At 45.0% G+C, this 19,562-nt stretch overlaps 2 protein-coding genes across 3 annotated transcripts in view; one reads left to right on the top strand and one right to left on the bottom strand.

The window, feature by feature from the left end:
* The window catches only part of LOC115103517 (liprin-alpha-3-like), a 52,490-nt gene extending 36,322 nt beyond the window's left edge, over window positions 1–16,168 (top strand). Inside the window, exons 14-32 of one of the 2 annotated variants that reach the window (XM_065006672.1) lie at window positions 272–334; window positions 424–506; window positions 1,298–1,463; window positions 1,640–1,836; window positions 2,239–2,479; window positions 3,128–3,261; window positions 3,359–3,510; window positions 3,655–3,751; window positions 3,905–3,986; window positions 4,102–4,302; window positions 6,468–6,530; window positions 8,935–8,961; window positions 9,135–9,310; window positions 9,802–9,899; window positions 10,163–10,338; window positions 12,646–12,714; window positions 12,910–13,072; window positions 14,284–14,347; window positions 14,658–16,168. In XM_065006672.1, the coding sequence (XP_064862744.1) occupies window positions 272–334; window positions 424–506; window positions 1,298–1,463; window positions 1,640–1,836; window positions 2,239–2,479; window positions 3,128–3,261; window positions 3,359–3,510; window positions 3,655–3,751; window positions 3,905–3,986; window positions 4,102–4,302; window positions 6,468–6,530; window positions 8,935–8,961; window positions 9,135–9,310; window positions 9,802–9,899; window positions 10,163–10,338; window positions 12,646–12,714; window positions 12,910–13,072; window positions 14,284–14,336 (2,241 nt within the window). In that variant the 3' untranslated portion in view covers window positions 14,337–14,347; window positions 14,658–16,168. Of the gene's footprint in view, window positions 1–271; window positions 335–423; window positions 507–1,297; window positions 1,464–1,639; window positions 1,837–2,238; window positions 2,480–3,127; window positions 3,262–3,358; window positions 3,511–3,654; window positions 3,752–3,904; window positions 3,987–4,101; window positions 4,303–6,467; window positions 6,531–8,615; window positions 8,962–9,134; window positions 9,311–9,801; window positions 9,900–10,162; window positions 10,339–12,645; window positions 12,715–12,909; window positions 13,073–14,283; window positions 14,348–14,657 lie in introns of those variants that run through there. The other variant, XM_065006673.1, reaches the window with a different exon arrangement.
* Window positions 16,169–17,195: 1,027 nt separating this feature from the next.
* Window positions 17,196–19,562, bottom strand: part of LOC135563636 (uncharacterized) — a 12,708-nt gene continuing 10,341 nt past the window's right edge. Inside the window, exon 2 of the mRNA XM_065006674.1 lies at window positions 17,196–19,562. This exon is cut by the window's right edge and continues 1,220 nt beyond it. Within this exon, the coding sequence (XP_064862746.1) occupies window positions 19,249–19,562 (314 nt within the window). The 3' untranslated portion in view covers window positions 17,196–19,248.

The following is a 19,562-nucleotide window of genomic DNA, read 5'->3' as shown; positions in this document are numbered from 1 at the left end:
TCATTTCACACACACACCTGAGTTCCCACTCAAAACAGTCAACACTTCAACTAAAACCCATACCCCTTCATTTCACACACACACCTGAGTTCCTACTCAAAACAGTCTACACAATCCTCTTCATCCAGTTTTTATTCAATATTAAACCCACTCTGGCTCTAAACAGCTACTCTGGAATACAGTTCGGACCTCATGGTGATAATGTGTAATTACAGATGTTGTTGTTATGCAGTAGACCTAATAAAGTTTTTTTTAATGGTGAACCTTTCAGAATGCTCTCTCTGAGGAACTTTCTAACATGAAGAAGATCCAGGACGACCTTCTAGCAAACAAGGTATATCAAGAGATAATTTCATTTTTACATACTCTAATTTAAATATTTCAATTGTATTAACTTATTCTCTATTTCTTTCCCTGTTTCAGGACCAGCTGATAGCCGAGCTGGAGAGGATTCAGCTGGAGTTGGACCAGCTCAGACTGAGACCCGGCGGGTCCTGCTATTCTAGGTCTCCCTCCCTTCCTCAACTACGCATCAACCTCCACACCTCCTACACACCTCATACAGCTGCTGCCTATGAATGTGGCTGGCAGTATTGTAACCAAGTAGTATAAGTGGTTTGCAGTGTTATGTGCTTCCTATAACCTCTCTCCTACTCTCAGTATAGGTTCAGGTGTGGCCTGTACATATGGAGCAGAGAGGCTGGATGCATGTACATTCCAGTTATCTCTCCCACTCACTGTCTATATCAGTCTATCTTTCTGTCATGGGGAACTAGGTGTGTGAGGAATGGAATCAGGCGCAGAAAGTTCCACAGGGAAAAGTGCACTTTAATATGGCACAAACAAACAAGCCCACAACACAGGGCGCGGAAATATATGGAGCACCCAAAAACACAGGGTAGCAGGTCCAGAACTCGTACACACCTAACTAACGCACACACGTAACACAAAATTAATCACGCACAAAACAAGGGCGGGTAAACCTACTTTAAATAAGGAAGCCCATCAAGCACACACAAATAGACAAAGGTGCAACTAATAAGACAAAACAAACAGACAACGAAAAAGGGATCGGTGGCGGCTAGTAGGCCAGTGACGACGACCGCCGAACAGGCAGGGGAGCCAACTTCGGCAGAAGTCGTGACACTTTCTCTTCTCCCGCCCACTCTCTCTCTCTCTTCTCCCGCCCACTCTCTCTCTCTCTCTGTCTCTCTCTCTCTGTCTGTCTTTCTCTCTCTGTCTCTCTCTCTCTGTCTCTCTCTCTCTGTGTCTCTCCCTCCCTCCCTCCCTCCCTCAGGTCTCTCCCTGGCAGTGCTCTGGAGCTGAGGTACTCCCACGGGGGCGGCTCCCTCCCCACAGGCTCCACCGCTCACCTGGATCACTACGGTAACTCCAACACAGTGGCCGTGGTCAGGCGGACTCATCGCGGGCGCTGGAGCACAGCCCGGGAGGACACCAGCAAGGTCAGAGGTCACATGATCACATGATCACCTTTGACGTGTCTAATATTGATAATGATATAGTCACATTGATATAGTTGATATGGTCATAAGCATCACAACCCAACAAACTGAGCCTTCTCTGTGTGTATGTGTGTGTGCATGCTTGCATGTGTTTGTGCGTATGTGTATGTGTGCAGTACGGGGACTGGGACAGTGGGTCAGCGCTGCTGAGGACCGGGTTTGAGGGGGGTGTGGACCACGGTTGCTCTGACGATGAGGACGATAGAGAGACACTGTTTGGCTCGGAGCTGCTGTCTCCCAGCGGACAGACTGATGTCCAGACACTGGCCATCATGCTGCAGGAACAACTAGAGGCAATCAACAAGGAGATCAAGTAAGGGAGGTGGAGGAAGGGATGCAGGTAGAGAGGTGCTGTGATTGTGTACAAGCAGTTTAGGTCAAATGCAGGTGGAGAAGATTCATCTGAGGTTTCTTTTCATTTTCTCATTCAAGACCAACATTCAAGACCAACATTCAAGACCAACATTCATTGGTCTTCCGTCTGACATGCTCCTAAATCTCCCGTCTTTCCCTCTTCTCCCCTTTTCACTCTGTTTACCCCCCCCCTCCCCCTCTCTCTCTCCGACCTGTTTGTCTGTCTATCTCCCCCCTCTCTCTCCGACCTGTTTGTCTGTCTATCTCCCCCCCCCTCTCTCTCCGACCTGTTTGTCTGTCTATCCCCCCTCTCTCTCCGACCTGTTTGTCTGTCTATCTCTCTCTCCCCCCTCTCTGTCAGGCTGATCCAGGAAGAGAAGGAGAGTACAGAGTTGCGGGCAGAGGAGATCGAGAGCAGGGTTAGCAGTGTGGCTCTGGACGGTTCCCCCATCCCACCCTCCTCCCTGGGGAGGGACAGTATGGGACGCAGCTTCATCCCTCAATCCCTCACCTCCTCCACCCTGGCCTCCCCTTCTCCCCCCAGTTCTGGGGTCTCCACCCCTCGCCTGTCCCACTCTCCTCACCGCGAGACAGATAGACAGGTACAGCTGCTCTGTCTGTGTATCTGTGTGGGTGTGTTGGGAATGTGTGAGTCTTTGTGTGTGTCAGTGGAGGCTGCTGAGGGGAGGACGGCTCATAATAATGTCTGGAACAGAGTGAATGAAATGGCATTAAACAAGCACATTTTTGAGAACATATTTACAGGATTTCACTTTTTAATGTGTTTAGTATTGCTTACTAGGTGTTGTCTAATAAATGCTGTAACTACTCCCTCTTTAAATCAGGGTTTATTGGAAAAAGCTGTTGAAAAGAGGACATTGTATCATCATTTCTTTGTACTCCCTGACGAAGGCCATGCAGCCGAAACGCACCAGAGTTTTAAGACTTTGTTTCCATTGAACACGCCATACAAATAAAGGCATTTTAATTAATTGTATGAAGAGTGTCTTGGTCCTCCTTTCTTTTTGATGACCCATTTACACGTTTTACCAAAGAGCACCTTCTGTCTACCAAAATCTACTATTGTGTACCTGTACCCTTCCTCCTTTTTCTACATGAAAACCATGCTTGGAAGTATTTTATATAATTCCACTCATTCCACTGCAGCCATTACCACAAGCTCATCCTCCCCAATTAAGGGGTCACCAACCTGTATAAGCCCCTAAATGTGTTCCAACTTTACCCTCCAGAACAACAAAGAGGATGATCGGTCCCTTGCCCTTCTTGACTCCACCCCTCCACCCACCCCTCGAGCGCTGCGACTAGACAGGATGACCCTCACCCACCCAGGGGCCATGATGGACGACCCCAGGGAATTCCGCAGGTATGACAGCCAATCATCATCGAGGAAACCCTGTAGTGCTCATATGGTTCGTTCCTTCCCTGTTTCTCTTATTCCATCTGTCTCTTCTGTCTCTTAGTCTGTCAGCAGACGGCAGCAGTTCCAACAGCAGTCAGGACTCTCTCCACAAAGCCAGTAAAAAGAAAAGCATCAAGTCTTCCATCGGCCGCCTTTTTGGGAAGAAGGAAAAGGGAAGGATGGGCCCGGCTGGGCGAGAGTCTGCCTCTCTGGGTGAGAGAGAATTGAAATTATACTCGAAAAACTACATATCCCATGACTTTGCTTTAAATGTGTTTTAACTGCAACAGGTCAAAGTCCACCTGGTGTTGACACCCATATTTGTATTTGTAACCCATGACCCCCTGTGTCTCTCAGCCTCTACGCCTTCTGAGGACCTGGGTACTGGGGATTCTATGGGACTGACCAAGGGAAGCATGACAGGAACTGTTGACAACCGCCGCAGCAAAAGGAAGTGGGTCTCAGGGAATATCACCCTCCGATTCATTTCTCTCCTGAAGTCATTTCTTTCCACTCTCTGTTCCACTGCTTTTCTTCCACTCTTTCAGAAAGCACTTTTCGTTTTATGCTTATTCAACCTCTGTTTCCCCCGGTCTCTCTCTCCCAGACATGAGCTGCTGGAGGAGGCGTGTCGTCAGGGTCTTCCCTTTGCATCCTGGGATGGACCCACTGTGGTCTCCTGGCTAGAGGTAATCATAGATGTTTGATAGATAGATGGGAAACCTTTATAGCCATATAAACCCTCACAATCACTACATTCTAGCCAATCTGTTTCTAGCTCACCTCTTTCCCTCTCTACTCCAGCTGTGGGTGGGAATGCCAGCATGGTACGTGGCAGCCTGTCGTGCCAACGTGAAAAGTGGCGCCATCATGGCCAACCTGTCTGACACAGAGATCCAGAGGGAGATTGGCATCAGTAACCCCCTGCACCGCCTCAAACTGAGACTGGCCATCCAGGAGATGGTGTCCCTCACCAGCCCATCTGCCCCGGCCAGCAATCGCTCTGTTAGTAGTCTCACTAGTACACACTCACAGAACACAAACCATGTAGACACAATTATAGAGGTACACATGATACTATATTGATATACACACATATACAGTGCCTTTGCGAAAGTATTCGGCCCCCTTGAACTTTGCGACCTTTTGCCACATTCTCTGAATGATCCAATTTTGACCTAAATGACTAATGATGATAAATACAATCCACTTGTATGTAATCAAGTCTCCGTATAAATGCACCTGCACTGTGATAGTCTCAGAGGTCCGTTAAAAGCGCAGAGAGCATCATGAAGAACAAGGAACACACCAGGCAAGTCCGAGATACTGTTGTGAAGAAGTTTAAAGCTGGATTTGGATACAAAAAGATTTCCCAAGCTTTAAACATCCCAAGGAGCACTGTGTAAGCGATAATATTGAAATGGAAGGAGTATCAGACCACTGCAAATCTACCAAGACCTGGCCGTCCCTCTAAACTTTCAGCTCATACAAGGAGAAGACTGATCAGAGATGCAGCCAAGAGGCCCATGATCACTCTGGATGAACTGCAGAGATCTACAGCTGAGGTGGGAGACTCTGTCCATAGGACAACAATCAGTCGTATATTGCACAAATCTGGCCTTTATGGAAGAGTGGCAAGAAGAAAGCCATTTCTTAAAGATATCCATAGTGTCGTTTAAAGTTTGCCACAAGCCACCTGGGAGACACACCAAACATGTGGAAGAAGGTGCTCTGGTCAGATGAAACCAAAATTGAACTTTTTGGCAACAATGCAAAACGTTATGTTTGGCGTAAAAGCAACACAGCTCATCACCCTGAACACACCATCCCCACTGTCAAACATGGTGGTGGCAGCATCATGGTTTGGGCCTGCTTTTCTTCAGAAGGGACAAGGAAGATGGTTAAAATTGATGGGAAGATGGATGGAGCCAAATACAGGACCATTCTGGAAGAAAACCTGATGGAGTCTGCAAAAGACCTGAGACTGGGACGGAGATTTGTCTTCCAACAAGACAATGATCCAAAAAATAATACAAAATCTACAATGGAATGGTTCAAAAATAAACATATCCAGGTGTTAGAATGGCCAAGTCAAAGTCCAGACCTGAATCCAATCGAGAATCTGTGGAAAGAACTGAAAACTGCTGTTCACAAATGCTCTCCATCCAACCTCACTGAGCTCGAGCTGTTTTGCAAGGAGGAATGGGAAAAAATTTCAGTCTCTCGATGTGCAAAACTGATAGAGACATACCCCAAGCGACTTACAGCTGTAATCGCAGCAAAAGGTGGCGCTACAAAGTATTAACTTAAGGGGGCTGAATAATTTTGCACGCCCAATTTTTCCGTTTTTGATTTGTTAAAAAAGTTTGAAATATCCAATAAATGTCGTTCCACTTCATGATTGTGTCCCACTTGTTGTTGATTCTTCACAAAAAAATACAGTTTTATATCTTTATGTTTGAAGCCTGAAATGTGGCAAAAGGTCGCAAAGTTCAGTACAGTACAGGTAACTGCCAAAATGAAGGAAACACCAACATAAAGTGTCTTAATAGGGTGTTGGGCCACAACGAGCCAGAACAGCTTCAATGCACCTTGACACAGTCTACAAGTGTCTGGAACTCTATTGTAGGGATGCAACATTATTCTTCCACGAGGAATTCCATCATTTGGTGTTTTGTTGATGGTGGTGGAAAACGCTGTTTCAGGCACCACTCCAGAATCTTCCATATGTGTTTAATTGGGTTGAGATCTGGTGACTGAGACAGCCATGGCATATGGTTTACATCGTTTTCATGCTGATCAAACTATTCAGTGACCACTCGTGCCCTGTGGATGGGTGCATTGTCATCCTATGGGGGCATAGCCATGGTAGCCAAAATAATGGCCTGCCCAACATTTTTATACATGACCCTAAGCATGATGGGATGGGGATTGCTTAATTAACTCAGGAACCACACCTGTGTGGTAGCACCTGCTTTCAATATACTTTGTGTCCCTCATTTACTGAAGTAGTTCCATTATTTTGGCAGTTACCTGTATATGCACATTTACATTATGTGTAGAGATTAACATAAAAATGTTACATGCATTCACAGCAGACTCATCAACACACACACAATTGAGTTTTTCTGACGATCATGTTTTCTTTCTCTCCTGTCTTGTGACCACAGTCGACCAGTAACGTGTGGATGACCCATGCTGAGATGGAGTCGTTAAACGCAGCCACCAAACCGGTAAGTATGTCCTGTTATGTTAATGTCTCAACATTCTCTAGACATTTAACACTGACGTTCATCTAACATTGACGTATATCAAAGGAGGTTGGTGGCACCTTAATTGAGGAGGACGGGCTCATAGTAATGGCTGGAAAGGAATGAGTGGAATGGTATCGAACACATCATGTTTCCATGTGTTTGATACCATTCCATTCACTCCATTCCAGACATTATTATGAGATGTCCTCCCCTCAGCAGCCTCCTGTGATCTACAGTGCATTCAGAAAGTATTCAGACCCCTTTACTTTTTCCACATTTTGTTAAATTACAACCTTATTCTAAAATTCATTAAATTATTATTTTTCCTCATCAATCTACACACAATACCCCATAATGACAAAGTGAAAACAAGCTATTAGAAATGTTTGCAAATGTATTAAAAATAAAAAACTGAAATACCTTATTTACATAAGTATTCAGACCCTTTGCTATGAGACTCGAAATTGAACTCAGGTGCATCCTGTTTCCATTGATCATCCTTGAGATGTTTCTACAACTTGATTGGAGTCCGCCTGTGGTATATTCAATTGATTGGACATGATGTCTATATAAGGTCCCACATTTGACAGTGCATGTGAGAGTAAAAACCAAGCCATGAGGTCGAAGGAATTGTCTGTAGAGCTCCGAGACAGGATTGTGTCAAGGTACAGATCTGGGGAAAGGTACTGAAACATTTCTGCAGCACTGAAGGTTCCCAAGACCACAGTGGCCTCCATCATTATTAAATAGAAGAAGTTTGGAACTACCAAGACTCTTCCTAGAGTTGGCTGCCCGGCCAAACTGTGCAATGGTCACTCTGACAGAGCTCCAGAGTTCCTCTGTGGAAATGGGAGAACCTTCCAGAAGGACAACCATCTCTGCAGAACTCCACCAATCAGGCCTTTATGGTAGAGTGGCCAGACAGAAGCCACTCCTCAGTAAAAGTCACATGACAGCCTGCTTGGAGTTTGCCAAAAGGCACCTAAAGGACTTTCAGACCATGAGAAACAAGATTATCTGGTCTGATGAAACCAAGATTGAACTCTTTGGCCTGAATGCCAAGCGTCATGTCTGGAGGAAACCTGGCACCATCCCTACTGTGAAGCATGGTGGTGGCAGCATCATGCTGTGGGGATGTTTTTCAGCAGCAGGGACTGGGAGACTAGTCAGGATCGAGGGAAAGATGAACAGAGTAAAGTACAGAGAGATCCTTGATGAAGACCTGCACCAGAGTGCTCAGGACCTCAGACTGGGGTGAAGGTTCACCTTTCAACAGGATAACAACCCTAAGCACACAGCTAAGATAATGCAGGGAGTGGCTTCGAGACAAGTCTCTGAATGTCTTTGAGTGGCCCAGCCAGAGAAGAATGTGAGAAACTCCCCAAATACAGGTGTGCCAAGCTTGTAGCGTCATACCCATGAAGACTTGAGGCTGTAATCGCTGCCAAAAGTGTCTGAATACGTATGTAAATGTGATATTTGTTTTTTATTTGTAATAAATTTGCAAACATTTCTAAAAACCTGTTTTGATTTGTCATTATGGGGTACTGTGTGTAGATTGATGAGGGAAAAAAACGATTTAATACATTTTATAACAAAACATAACATAACAAAATGTGGAAAAGGTCAAGGGGTCTGACTACTTTCCGAATGCACTGTACATATATATTGCTCTACAGTTATAACTTATACTGCTCAGTCAGGAGTTAAACTCTTTCTCTCTCCCTCTGACCCTCTCTCTCTCTCTCTCTTTCTTTCTCTCTCTCTTTCTTTCTCTCTTTCTTTCTCTCTTTTTTTCTCTCTCTTTCTCTCTTTCTCTTTCTCTCTTTCTCTCTCTCGCTCTTTCTCTCTCTCTCTCTCTTTTTCTTTTTCTCTTTCTCTCTCTCTCTCTCTCTCTCTCTCTCTCTCTCTCTCTCTTTCTCTCTCTCTCTCTTTCTCTCTCTCTCACTCTTTCTCTCTCTCTCTCTTTCTCTCTTTCTCTTTCTCTCTTTCTCTCTTTCTCTCTCTCTCTCTCTCTCTCTCTCTCTCTCTCTCTTTCTCTTTCTGAGTTTGTGGGACTACTAGGTCTTGGTGTTGAGCATCTTCTTCTCTCCCTCTAGTTTCTGTTTCTGTTTCTGTGTAAACTGCTTCACACTAATGACCCGTTCACTAAACTGCTTCACACTAATGACCCGTTCACTAAACTGCTTCACACTAATGACACGTTCACTAACACACTGTTCCTCCCTTTGTCTTCTCCTTCCTGTTTACTGTCTTCTCCCCTCCTCCCTCTGCTTTTCCTCCATCCATCTGTCTTGCCTGCTCCCCCTATCCTGCTCTGCCTCTGTTCTCTCGCTCTTTCTGCCCATGTCTCTCTCTCTCCTGTCCATCTGCTGCATCTAAGGAGCTGAAAGAAATTAGCTGGGATCAGGTAAGGAATGGAAGCACTGTATTAAATGGCATCAACATATAACATACTAATTACACTATTGTATGTGGCCATTGAAAAACAAATGATTCATACAGAAAAGTACTATAAGTAATAATCGAACTACAACTGAAACAAATGAGACACTAGTGAAGGAGTCCTCTTCTGCATCTCAGATCCTGGCCTATGGGGATATGAACCATGAGTGGGTGGGTAATGACTGGCTGCCCAGCCTGGGTCTGCCCCAGTACCGCTCCTACTTCATGGAGTCCCTGGTGGACGCCCGCATGCTGGACCACCTGACCAAGAAGGAGCTGAGGGGACAGCTCAAAATGGTGGACAGCTTCCATAGGTACGTATGGCCTGCTCTCGTCTGTCTGTCTCTCGCTCTCGCTCTTTCTCTTTATGTTGCTGTTATTAACCTCGGCACCTGGGTGGGTAGGCGTTTTTCTGCCTCGAGGGGGTGGTGAAAAGCAAATAGACAGAATTCCAGTTTCTGCAAATGAACAATGAATTCTTCTTCTGCAACTGTTTCCCACTCCCACTTCACTCACGGCCTTTCCTTTTCTCTCCGTCATTCTTTCTCTCCCTCTGTTGACACTCTAGCTCTCTCTCTGGTGTGTGAGCGTGTGTGTTCGTGGCATGGGAAACATGCAGGTGTTAAAGGATATGTTGAAAGATTTCCTGCTGTTGTGACACTCTCACTCTGCAGGTGTGTCTCCAGGCCTTTTCGGGGTCAAAGACACCGGAGTACTCTAATACTTTCTCTGAGTACAGGTGAGAGTCAGTCACCATGCCATCTATTAACCGCCTGACCTTTTGACCTCTCTTGACCTTTCTCAGGGTTAGTTTGCATTATGGCATAATGTGTCTGAAGCGCTTGAACTACGACCGCAAAGAGCTAGAGAGGAGGAGAGAAGACAGCCAGCACCAGAACAAAGGTGTGTTCTTCCTCTCTGACATTAAATCCTTTGTTCCAATTTAGTGCTTCTCATCCATCCATCCAACCATCCATCCACCCAATCCTCCATTCAGTAACAATCAAAGCCTCAATTGATGGTTAGTAGAAGGTGTTTCACTGCTTGGCTTGAGCAAAAGTCTGCACCCACATTGGCCCTGTCAGTGTAAGATCCAGTCACCCTGTGGGTTTCTTTGAGTGAGAATTTTCTGACAGATGTCTTCGTCCCACTACTCCTCTGCGTAGATGTGATGGTGTGGTCCAACGAGCGTGTGATGTGCTGGGTGCAGAACATCGGGCTGAAGGAGTACGCTGACAACCTGACAGAGAGCGGGGTCCATGGGGCCCTCCTGGCTCTGGACGACACCTTCGACTACACAGACTTGGCCCTGCTGCTGCAGATACCCAATCAGAACACACAGGTACTCACCCATCTAACCAATCAGAACACACAGGTACTCACCCATCTAACCAATCAGAACACACAGGTACTCACCCATCTAACCAATCAGAACCCCAAGGTACTCACCCATCTAACCAATCAGAATACACAGGCATGCCCAAGTCTCACCCCTGTCTCACCCTGTTGCATGCAACAACTGATGGTTGTGTGCCACGTCATCGACTGTGTCGTCGGGACCAGATTGCTATAACATATGATGTGGTTAGCAGATACTTCAAGATAAAAGTTTATTGGTCACGTACACAGATTTGCAGATGTTATCGCAAGTGCAGCGAAATGCTTTTCACACATAAAATACCTATCCAGGCATTGTCATATATGTCATGCGCCAGCAACGCCTGGACAGAAAAATGCGCCCATAAACTGGATTCTTACTGCACCTGTATCTCAATAACATCGTCCCCAGGCTAACTACTGGCTGGTAGATGACAGTTGTAATCTCAGTAACATCATCCCCAGGCTAACTGCTGGCTGGTGGATGACAGTTGTATCTCAGTAACATCGTCCCCAGGCTAACTGCTGGCTGGTGGATGACAGTTGTATCTCAGTAACATCGTCCCCAGGCTAATTGTTGGCTGGTAGATGACAGTTGTATCTCAGTAACATCATCCCCAGGTTAACTGCTGGCTGGTGGATGACAGTTGTATCTCAGTAACATCGTCCCCAGGCTAACTGTTGGCTGGTAGATGACAGTTGTATCTCAGTAACATCATCCCCAGGCTAACTGCTGGCTGGTGGATGACAGTTGTATCTCAGTAACATCGTCCCCAGGCTAACTGCTGGCTGGTGGATGACAGTTGTATCTCAGTAACATCGTCCCCAGGCTAACTGTTGGCTGGTAGATGACAGTTGTATATCAGTAACATCGTCCCCAGGCTAACTGCTGGCTGGTAGATGACCGTTGTATCTCAGTAACATCGTCCCCAGCTTGACTGCTGGCTGGTGGATGACAGTTGTATCTCAGTAACATCGTCCCCAGCTTGACTGCTGGCTGGTGGATGACAGTTGTATCTCAGTAACAGCGTCACCAGGCTAACTGCTGGCTGGTGGATGACAGTTGTATCTCAGTAACATCGTCCCCAGCTTGACTGCTGGCTGGTGGATGACAGTTGTATCTCAGTAACAGTGTCCCCAGGCTAACTGCTGGCTGGTAGATGGCAGTTGTATCTCAGTAACATCGTCCCCAGCTTGACTGCTGGCTGGTGGATGACAGTTGTATCTCAGTAACAGCGTCCCCAGGCTAACTGCTGGCTGGTGGATGACAGTTGTATCTCAGTAACATTGTCCCCAGGCTAACTGCTGGCTGGTGGATGACAGTTGTATCTCAGTAACAGTGTCCCCAGGCTAACTGCTGGCTGGTGGATGACAGTTGTATCTCAGTAACATCGTCCCCAGGCTAACTACTGGCTGGTAGATGACCATTGTATCTCAGTAACAGCGTCCCCAGCTTGACTGCTGGCTGGTGGATGACAGTTGTATCTCAGTAACATCGTCCCTAGGCTAACTGCTGGCTGGTGGATGACTGTTGTTTCTCAGTAACAGCGTCCCTAGGCTAACTGCTGGCTGGTGGATGACAGTTGTATCTCAGTAACAGTGTCCCCAGGCTAACTGCTGGCTGGTGGATGACAGTTGTATCTCAGTAACATCGTCCCCAGGCTAACTGTTGGCTGGTAGATGACAGTTGTATATCAGTAACATCGTCCCCAGGCTAACTGCTGGCTGGTAGATGACCGTTGTATCTCAGTAACATCGTCCCCAGCTTGACTGCTGGCTGGTGGATGACAGTTGTATCTCAGTAACATCGTCCCCAGCTTGACTGCTGGCTGGTGGATGACAGTTGTATCTCAGTAACATCGTCCCCAGTGGCTGGTGGATGACAGTTGTATCTCAGTAACATCGTCCCCAGTGGCTGGTGGATGACAGTTGTATCTCAGTACCATCGTCCCCAATGGCTGGTAGATGACCGTTGTATCTCAGTAACATCGTCCCCTGCTTGACTGCTGGCTGGTGGTTGACAGTTGTCCTCAGTAACAGCGTCCCCAGGCTGACTGCTGGCTGGTAGATGACAGTTGTATCTCAGTAACAGCGTCCCCAGTGGCTGGTGGATGACAGTTGTATCTCAGTAACAGCGTCCCCAGGCTGACTGCTGGCTGGTAGATGACAGTTGTATCTCAGGCATGCAGGTGAAACTGATAGTAGTGTATATCAAATGAAGTGACTAGCCTGATTCTAATCTGTACTCCCTCCTCTCACATCTCTCCTCTAGGCCAGACAACTCCTAGAGAAGGAATACAACTCCCTCATCTCTATGGGAACAGAGAGAAGACCAGATGAGGTATTAAAGAACACAGTACGCTTAGTTCAGAGACTATGTGAAGACTGCATTTTCCACCTCATACAAGTCATTCTTTCTAACTTGACAGTTTGACAATGTTGACAGACATAACCTTTTTTTCTTTATTTCTCTCTATCCCCTCCCCCTTCTTTTCTCTCCCCATTTCCCCCCTTCTCTCTACACCCCCTCCATTAGGATGGGACCAAGACGTTCACCCGTTCCCCTTCCTGGAGGAAGATGTTCAGGGAGAAGGACCTTAGGGGGGTGACCTCAGACTCATCGGAGAACCTGCCTGCTAACTTCCGTGCCTCCGCCATCTCCACGCCCTCTGTGACCCTGAGAAAGGTTCAGAGTGACGGTGAGAAGGATGACCCCCCCCCTAAACTCTGACCCTTCCCTTTGGCCACGCTCTCAGATTCCTATTTGTTCCGCTTCTTACACCTCGAGGGCTGTTCTTCTAATATCACTCAGAAGGTCACGCGTTGGACAATTTATGACCCCTTAAAACCCTGGATAACACATATTTACTATGGGCTAGTCATACTGATTTATTCATCGAGAAAAACAACTGACTTTGTCTAGAAGCGGGTTGCATGTTACATTAGAGAAGAAGTGTAAGACCAGTGTCACATGCGAGTATGTTCAGATGTACCCCATTCATAGAAGCTTACTAACTTTTGCGCCGATTGATGATAGTATTTTCTGTGTGGGGAAGTGTTGTTAAAAGCCCTGACGCTCGCTCTAAACGTTAACACGCATCGTTTGCGGTACAGTTTTGGAAACATAAGGAACTTGTCTTTCATATCAGCGAGAAATCATTTTCTAAAAACAAAAGGTTCAATTACTACACACATTGATAGGGTTCCCACACGGCCATATTTCCAATGTTACAGCGCTTGACAGAGAAGACTGAGTAGACTACCTGTGTGAATTAGAGAGAAGACTGAGTAGACTACCTGTGTGAATTAGAGAGAAGACTGAGTAGACTACCTGTGTGAATTAGAGAGAAGACTGAGTAGACTACCTGTGTGAATTAGAGAGAAGACTGAGTAGACTACCTGTGCTAATTAGCATTCGGCGTCTCAGAACAACTGTGTGTAAAAGGAAGACGGACGCCACAAACGTGTCACTGAAAGATACTGTCGGCTCAACTGTTTTAAAACCGGTTAAAATAGTCTACAGTAAGTGTATATTTTGCAGTTGTGAAATTATTTTGATGTGACATGAAAGTAGAGGGCGTTGTGTTTCTAAAATCTTATCACAATTGAGAGTCGAATCACATTTAGATGAAGTATTTTGCCTATAAACAGAACATGTAAGGTCCTAGGACTATAAGGAGTAACATTAGGCTCCTTCAGTCCATTATTGGGCTTGTTCCAACACTGATGGCATTAGCTTGGATATTCATATGCAAAACCTCCAGTGGCTCGCTCCTACAGGACACAGCAGGTTCAGAGGGCAAGGCAACCACACATTCCCCCTCCCACAACTTTATAATAGTACATCATGGAAAAGTTCAATGCTATTTAGTTGTTATTTTGATAATGTTTCTCTCTCCTTCTCGCTTAGTGAACTCTGGGCCTCGCGGTGAGGTAGCCTCAGTCAGGACATACTCTTGCTGAAGGACACGGAGGTGAGAAGCCCTCAACCAACACATTAAACACATGTAGTAGCTAGTTAGAGTTCTCTCATGGTTGGATTTGCAACAAAACCTTCCGGCATGCCAGATAGCTTGCATGTGTGCATATTGAAGTGGTTTGACTTGTTGTTGACTTGTTTTCAAGCTTGTTTGTTGTGGTGCTGTTTTCTGAGCTTTGGTTATATCATTGTTTGTGGGTGAGGTCTTTAGCGGTGGGCTTGGTTCATTGGTTGGTGGGGATTTGGTTTGAGTGAAGTCAGGAGGACAGAGGTGTGCGTGAGAGTAATCCTGTGTTTCTCCTCAGGGCCATGGTGACTGGATCACGACTGGACTGCCCTCCTCTCATTCATTCACAGGAGGGGAAAGCAGCAGAGATGCAATGAATATATACATTTATTAAATATAAATCTATTGGTCTGACCATTCTGCAATAACAGAGATAAAGAAGAAATGACAGAGATGGAGAAACAACAAAGGGAAAAGAACATGAAGAATGTATGAAATATTGACAGGATATATACTGTACGTACATGGATAGAGGGTAGGATGAGGCAGGACGACTGTTTTATCTCTCTCTTTGTTCTGTCTCAATATGTGATTGTGCGATGTGGAGTTGTGTGCTGAGGAGGAGGAGACTGATATCCAATGTCACCCATTGTGGCTCTCTATCTGTTAGCTTCTATGGTGCTGTCAGGGGTTCTCCTAAGTTGGTTAGAGTGCTGCAGTAAAACCATGTCCCCATTTAGGCCGCCATCTTGGCTCCAGCCACATCAGAGGGGCAGCAAGCCGCTCCTCTACTCATGGTTTGTCCATTGGCACCTTGAAAGCTGAGAGGCACTAGGTTCTAGTGTAATCTCTTTTGAATGGAATCTATTGTGGAGATCAAAGGCCGGGCCACAGCAGCAAGGATACGATGGGATGGGGGGCCACAACAGCGGGGATACGATGGGATGGGGGGCCACACAGGCATTGTGTTAAATGGCTGTGATGTCATTAAATCATTTGTAGGTACCCACTAAAGCCAGTTAAATTAGAGTGGGGAGACATGTTGTTGAAGCCAGGTTACATACTGCAGATCTAGTACAAAGCCCAGGGTAATGGCTTTCTAGATGTGGTGGACTTTACAGCTCTCATCATCAGCTCAGCTTCATTGGGTGCCCCTGAAAGACGAGGGGAAAGATGGAGGTGTGACGAAGGCGAGATAAAACAGTCAAAGTGACCAGAAGAAAAGAGGATGGAGACGATTCATTTACTGCACGCAGCCATAACAGAAACCAAGAGAGGAAGGATGATAAGCAGATCCAGGAAGAGAGAAGAGACTGTTGGAAGTTAAGAAAAACCTTTAGCTTCTGTGTTACGATGCATGTCAAACAACCAAGATGACAATGAAGTAAACTTTGGGGGGTGAAGATGATACACATATATCTGTAGAAATCGAACCTATGAGGATGAAAGCCTGGGGAACAATTTGTAAAATGTGTGTATTTTTATTTTTATGTTTTTATGATAACTATATTTATTTTCATTATGTATGTATGTATGTATTGAATAATTGTATGTACATGTTCATTTAATACTTAATTCTTACTAATTTAATTTGACCTAATTTGAAAAGTAAATATTAAACATTAAAAATGGTCAATAAAATATGCTACTGTATGTGTACATTTTGAAAACAAATTGTGTTATGATTGAAAAAAAATATATGAATGACAAAGATGATAATACAAATTGAAAATAACACCTGCAAATGAAACAGTAATGAAGATTATAGTGATAAAAAGACAAAATAAAGTGGACTCGTGGTACAACACATCCCAATGTGTGTGTTCTCACTTTGTGTACCTGGGGTTGGCACGTGTGTAGACAACAGGCGAGTGTGTGAGGGGAGGAGGCAGTGGTTTGTGTATTTGTGAGAAGAATGTTCAGCATGTATATACTGTATGAGTATATGACAGAAAGAGAGACAACACACACCGATAGATCACACCATTGACACTTGCCGGGAAAGACCATTATGCATAAAAATCATAAAATAAGTTATAATAGTTTATCTTTTACTTATAGAATAAGAAACAGGCCTTTACAATATACATACATGTATTACAAAAAGCCAGATGTATAAATATGTTGTACTGCATATACTATTGAGTGCAGAGTTCAAACTGCAAACTGAGGCGAATGGAATTCTTCAATCATCTAATGATCTAACTACAGGGAGAGATAGAGATAAAATGCTTCTGTGGTTGTCACACTGCTGCATGGTTTCTATTGGTCACTCAAATGTTCTGATCACATATGACTGGCTACACTGTAAATGGACTGTTGCTCTCATGACAACAGTATGGGCATCATGATGACACCCAGCATTGTGCTCACAGTATACATGGCTCAATTCTCCTCTCTATCTTCCTATTAAAGCAGTGATAATGTTCTCTGTGAGACTTCACAAAGGAGGACTGGGGATGGTCAGTGCTCAGTATGGAGTGTTGAGCAGTATCAGGCTAAATCACTAGCTGCTGCCAGTCCCTTCCTCTCCCATTCAGAGCAGAGGCCAGAGGCTGGAATCATGTAACAACAACAAACCTATCATTCCACCTACCTTTCTCTATAAATATACATACTTTCATACATAAAAACATACTGATCACATATTGTACACATACAGTGCCTTGCGAAAGTATTCGGCCCCCTTGAACTTTGCGACCTTTTGCCACATTTCAGGCTTCAAACATAAAGATATAAAACTGTATTTTTTTGTGAAGAATCAACAACAAGTGGGACACAATCATGAAGTGGAACGACATTTATTGGATATTTCAAACTTTTTTAACAAATCAAAAACTGAAAAATTGGGCGTGCTAAATTATTCAGCCCCTTTACTTTCAGTGCAGCAAACTCTCTCCAGAAGTTCAGTGAGGATCTCTGAATGATCCAATGTTGACCTAAATGACTAATGATGATAAATACAATCCACCTGTGTGTAATCAAGTCTCCGTATAAATGCACCTGCACTGTGATAGTCTCAGAGGTCCGTTAAAAGCCCAGAGAGCATCATGAAGAACAAGGAACACACCAGGCAGGTCCGAGATACTGTTGTGAAGAAGTTTAAAGCCGGATTTGGATACAAAAAGATTTCCCAAGCTTTAAACATCCCAAGGAGCACTGTGCAAGCGATAATATTGAAATGGAAGGAGTATCAGACCACTGCAAATCTACCAAGACCTGGCCGTCCCTCTAAACTTTCAGCTCATACAAGGAGAAGACTGATCAGAGATGCAGCCAAGAGGCCCATGATCACTCTGGATGAACTGCAGAGATCTACAGCTGAGGTGGGAGACTCTGTCCATAGGACAACAATCAGTCGTATATTGCACAAATCTGGCCTTTATGGAAGAGTGGCAAGAAGAAAGCCATTTCTTAAAGATATCCATAAAAAGTGTTGTTTAAAGTTTGCCACAAGCCACCTGGGAGACACACCAAACATGTGGAAGAAGGTGCTCTGGTCAGATGAAACCAAAATTGAACTTTTTGGCAACAATGCAAAACGTTATGTTTGGCGTAAAAGCAACACAGCTCATCACCCTGAACACACCATCCCCACTGTCAAACATGGTTTGGGCCTACTTTTCTTCAGCAGGGACAGGGAAGATGGTTAAAATTGATGGGAAGATGGATGGAGCCAAATACAGGACCATTCTGGAAGAAAACCTGATGGAGTCTGCAAAAGACCTGAGACTGGGACGGAGATTTGTCTTTCAACAAGACAATGATCCAAAACATAAAGCAAAATTTACAATAGAATGGTTCAAAAATAAACATATCCAGGAGTTAGAATGGCCAAGTCAAAGTCCAGACCTGAATCCAATCGAGAATCTGTGGAAAGAACTGAAAACTGCTGTTCACAAATGCTCTCCATCCAACCTCACTGAGCTCGAGCTGTTTTGCAAGGAGGAATGGGAAAAAATGTCAGTCTCTCGATGTGCAAAACTGATAGAGACATACCCCAAGCGACTTACAACTGTAATCGCAGCAAAAGGTGGCGCTACAAAGTATTAACTTAAGGGGGCTGAATAATTTTGCACGCCCAATTTTTCAGTTTTTGATTTGTTAAAAAAGTTTGAAATATCCAATAAATGTCGTTCCACTTCATGATTGTGTCCCACTTGTTGTTGATTCTTCACAAAAAAATAAAGTTTTATATCTTTATGTTTGAAGCCTGAAATGTGGCAAAAGGTCGCAAAGTTCAAGGGGGCCGAATACTTTCGCAAGGCACTGTATATAAAGAAATATATTAATTTAAAACTCATGCATACATACAGTATTACTCAGCAATAACATGTATGATATGAAACAATTGTGAAACAAACAGTACTTTTTTTAAATCACTATTTTGTTATGATAGTTTTCCCTAAGTTGTATTGTTGAGGTTTTATTGTTTTTGTGTAGTCACTCTCACTGAGCACGTGATGGGTGGAGGGGTTGTCTTGCCTACACTCTTTTAAAAAAAGTGCTATCTAGAACCTAAGGGTTCTTTGGCCGTCCCCATTGGAGAACCCTTTGAATAACCCATTTTGGTTCCAGTTAGAACACTTTTGAGTTCCATGTAGAATCCTTTCCACAGAGGGTTCTACATAGAACCTCAAAAAGGGTTCTACCTAGAACCAAAAAGGGTTCTCCTATGGGTACAGCCAAAGAACCCGTTTGGAACCCTTTTTTTGTAAGAGTGCAGCTATCAGAAGAATGCACTAATGTAAGTCGCTCTGGATAAGAGGCACCCTGGCCTATAAAGTAACACCTACTGTCTCACTGACATTACATCCAATGTCCCAAGCATTATCTGTGTTAACATTTCTTCCACATTATCCTCTCCACCTTTCCTCCATCTCCTGCCCTCACTCCCTTCCTCTGTTTTTCCTGGTTACTCTGGACAGTAGGACACACACGCAGGACGAGTTGATGCGGACCCACCTCCAGCCCTGCAGACCGTTGTTGTCAACAGTGAGGGCTCGGACATATGTGTCCTTGGCCTTACACTGACTCACCCACTGTCTGATGTCCACACCCCGGCAGCTGGCCCCGGACACACCTACGGGTCCTGTCCCTGTTCCTGCTGCCGAGGCCCCTGCCCCCCCTGCCTCCCGCTGCGGCCCACCGCCCCTCTGCTGCCCCTCCTGGCGGCAGCGAGTCTCATAGAAGTACTGCTTCA

This window comes from Oncorhynchus nerka, linkage group LG21 (assembly GCF_034236695.1).
Source record: "Oncorhynchus nerka isolate Pitt River linkage group LG21, Oner_Uvic_2.0, whole genome shotgun sequence".
Lineage (NCBI taxonomy): Eukaryota > Metazoa > Chordata > Actinopteri > Salmoniformes > Salmonidae > Oncorhynchus > Oncorhynchus nerka.
This window is presented reverse-complemented; position numbering and strand designations above follow the sequence as displayed.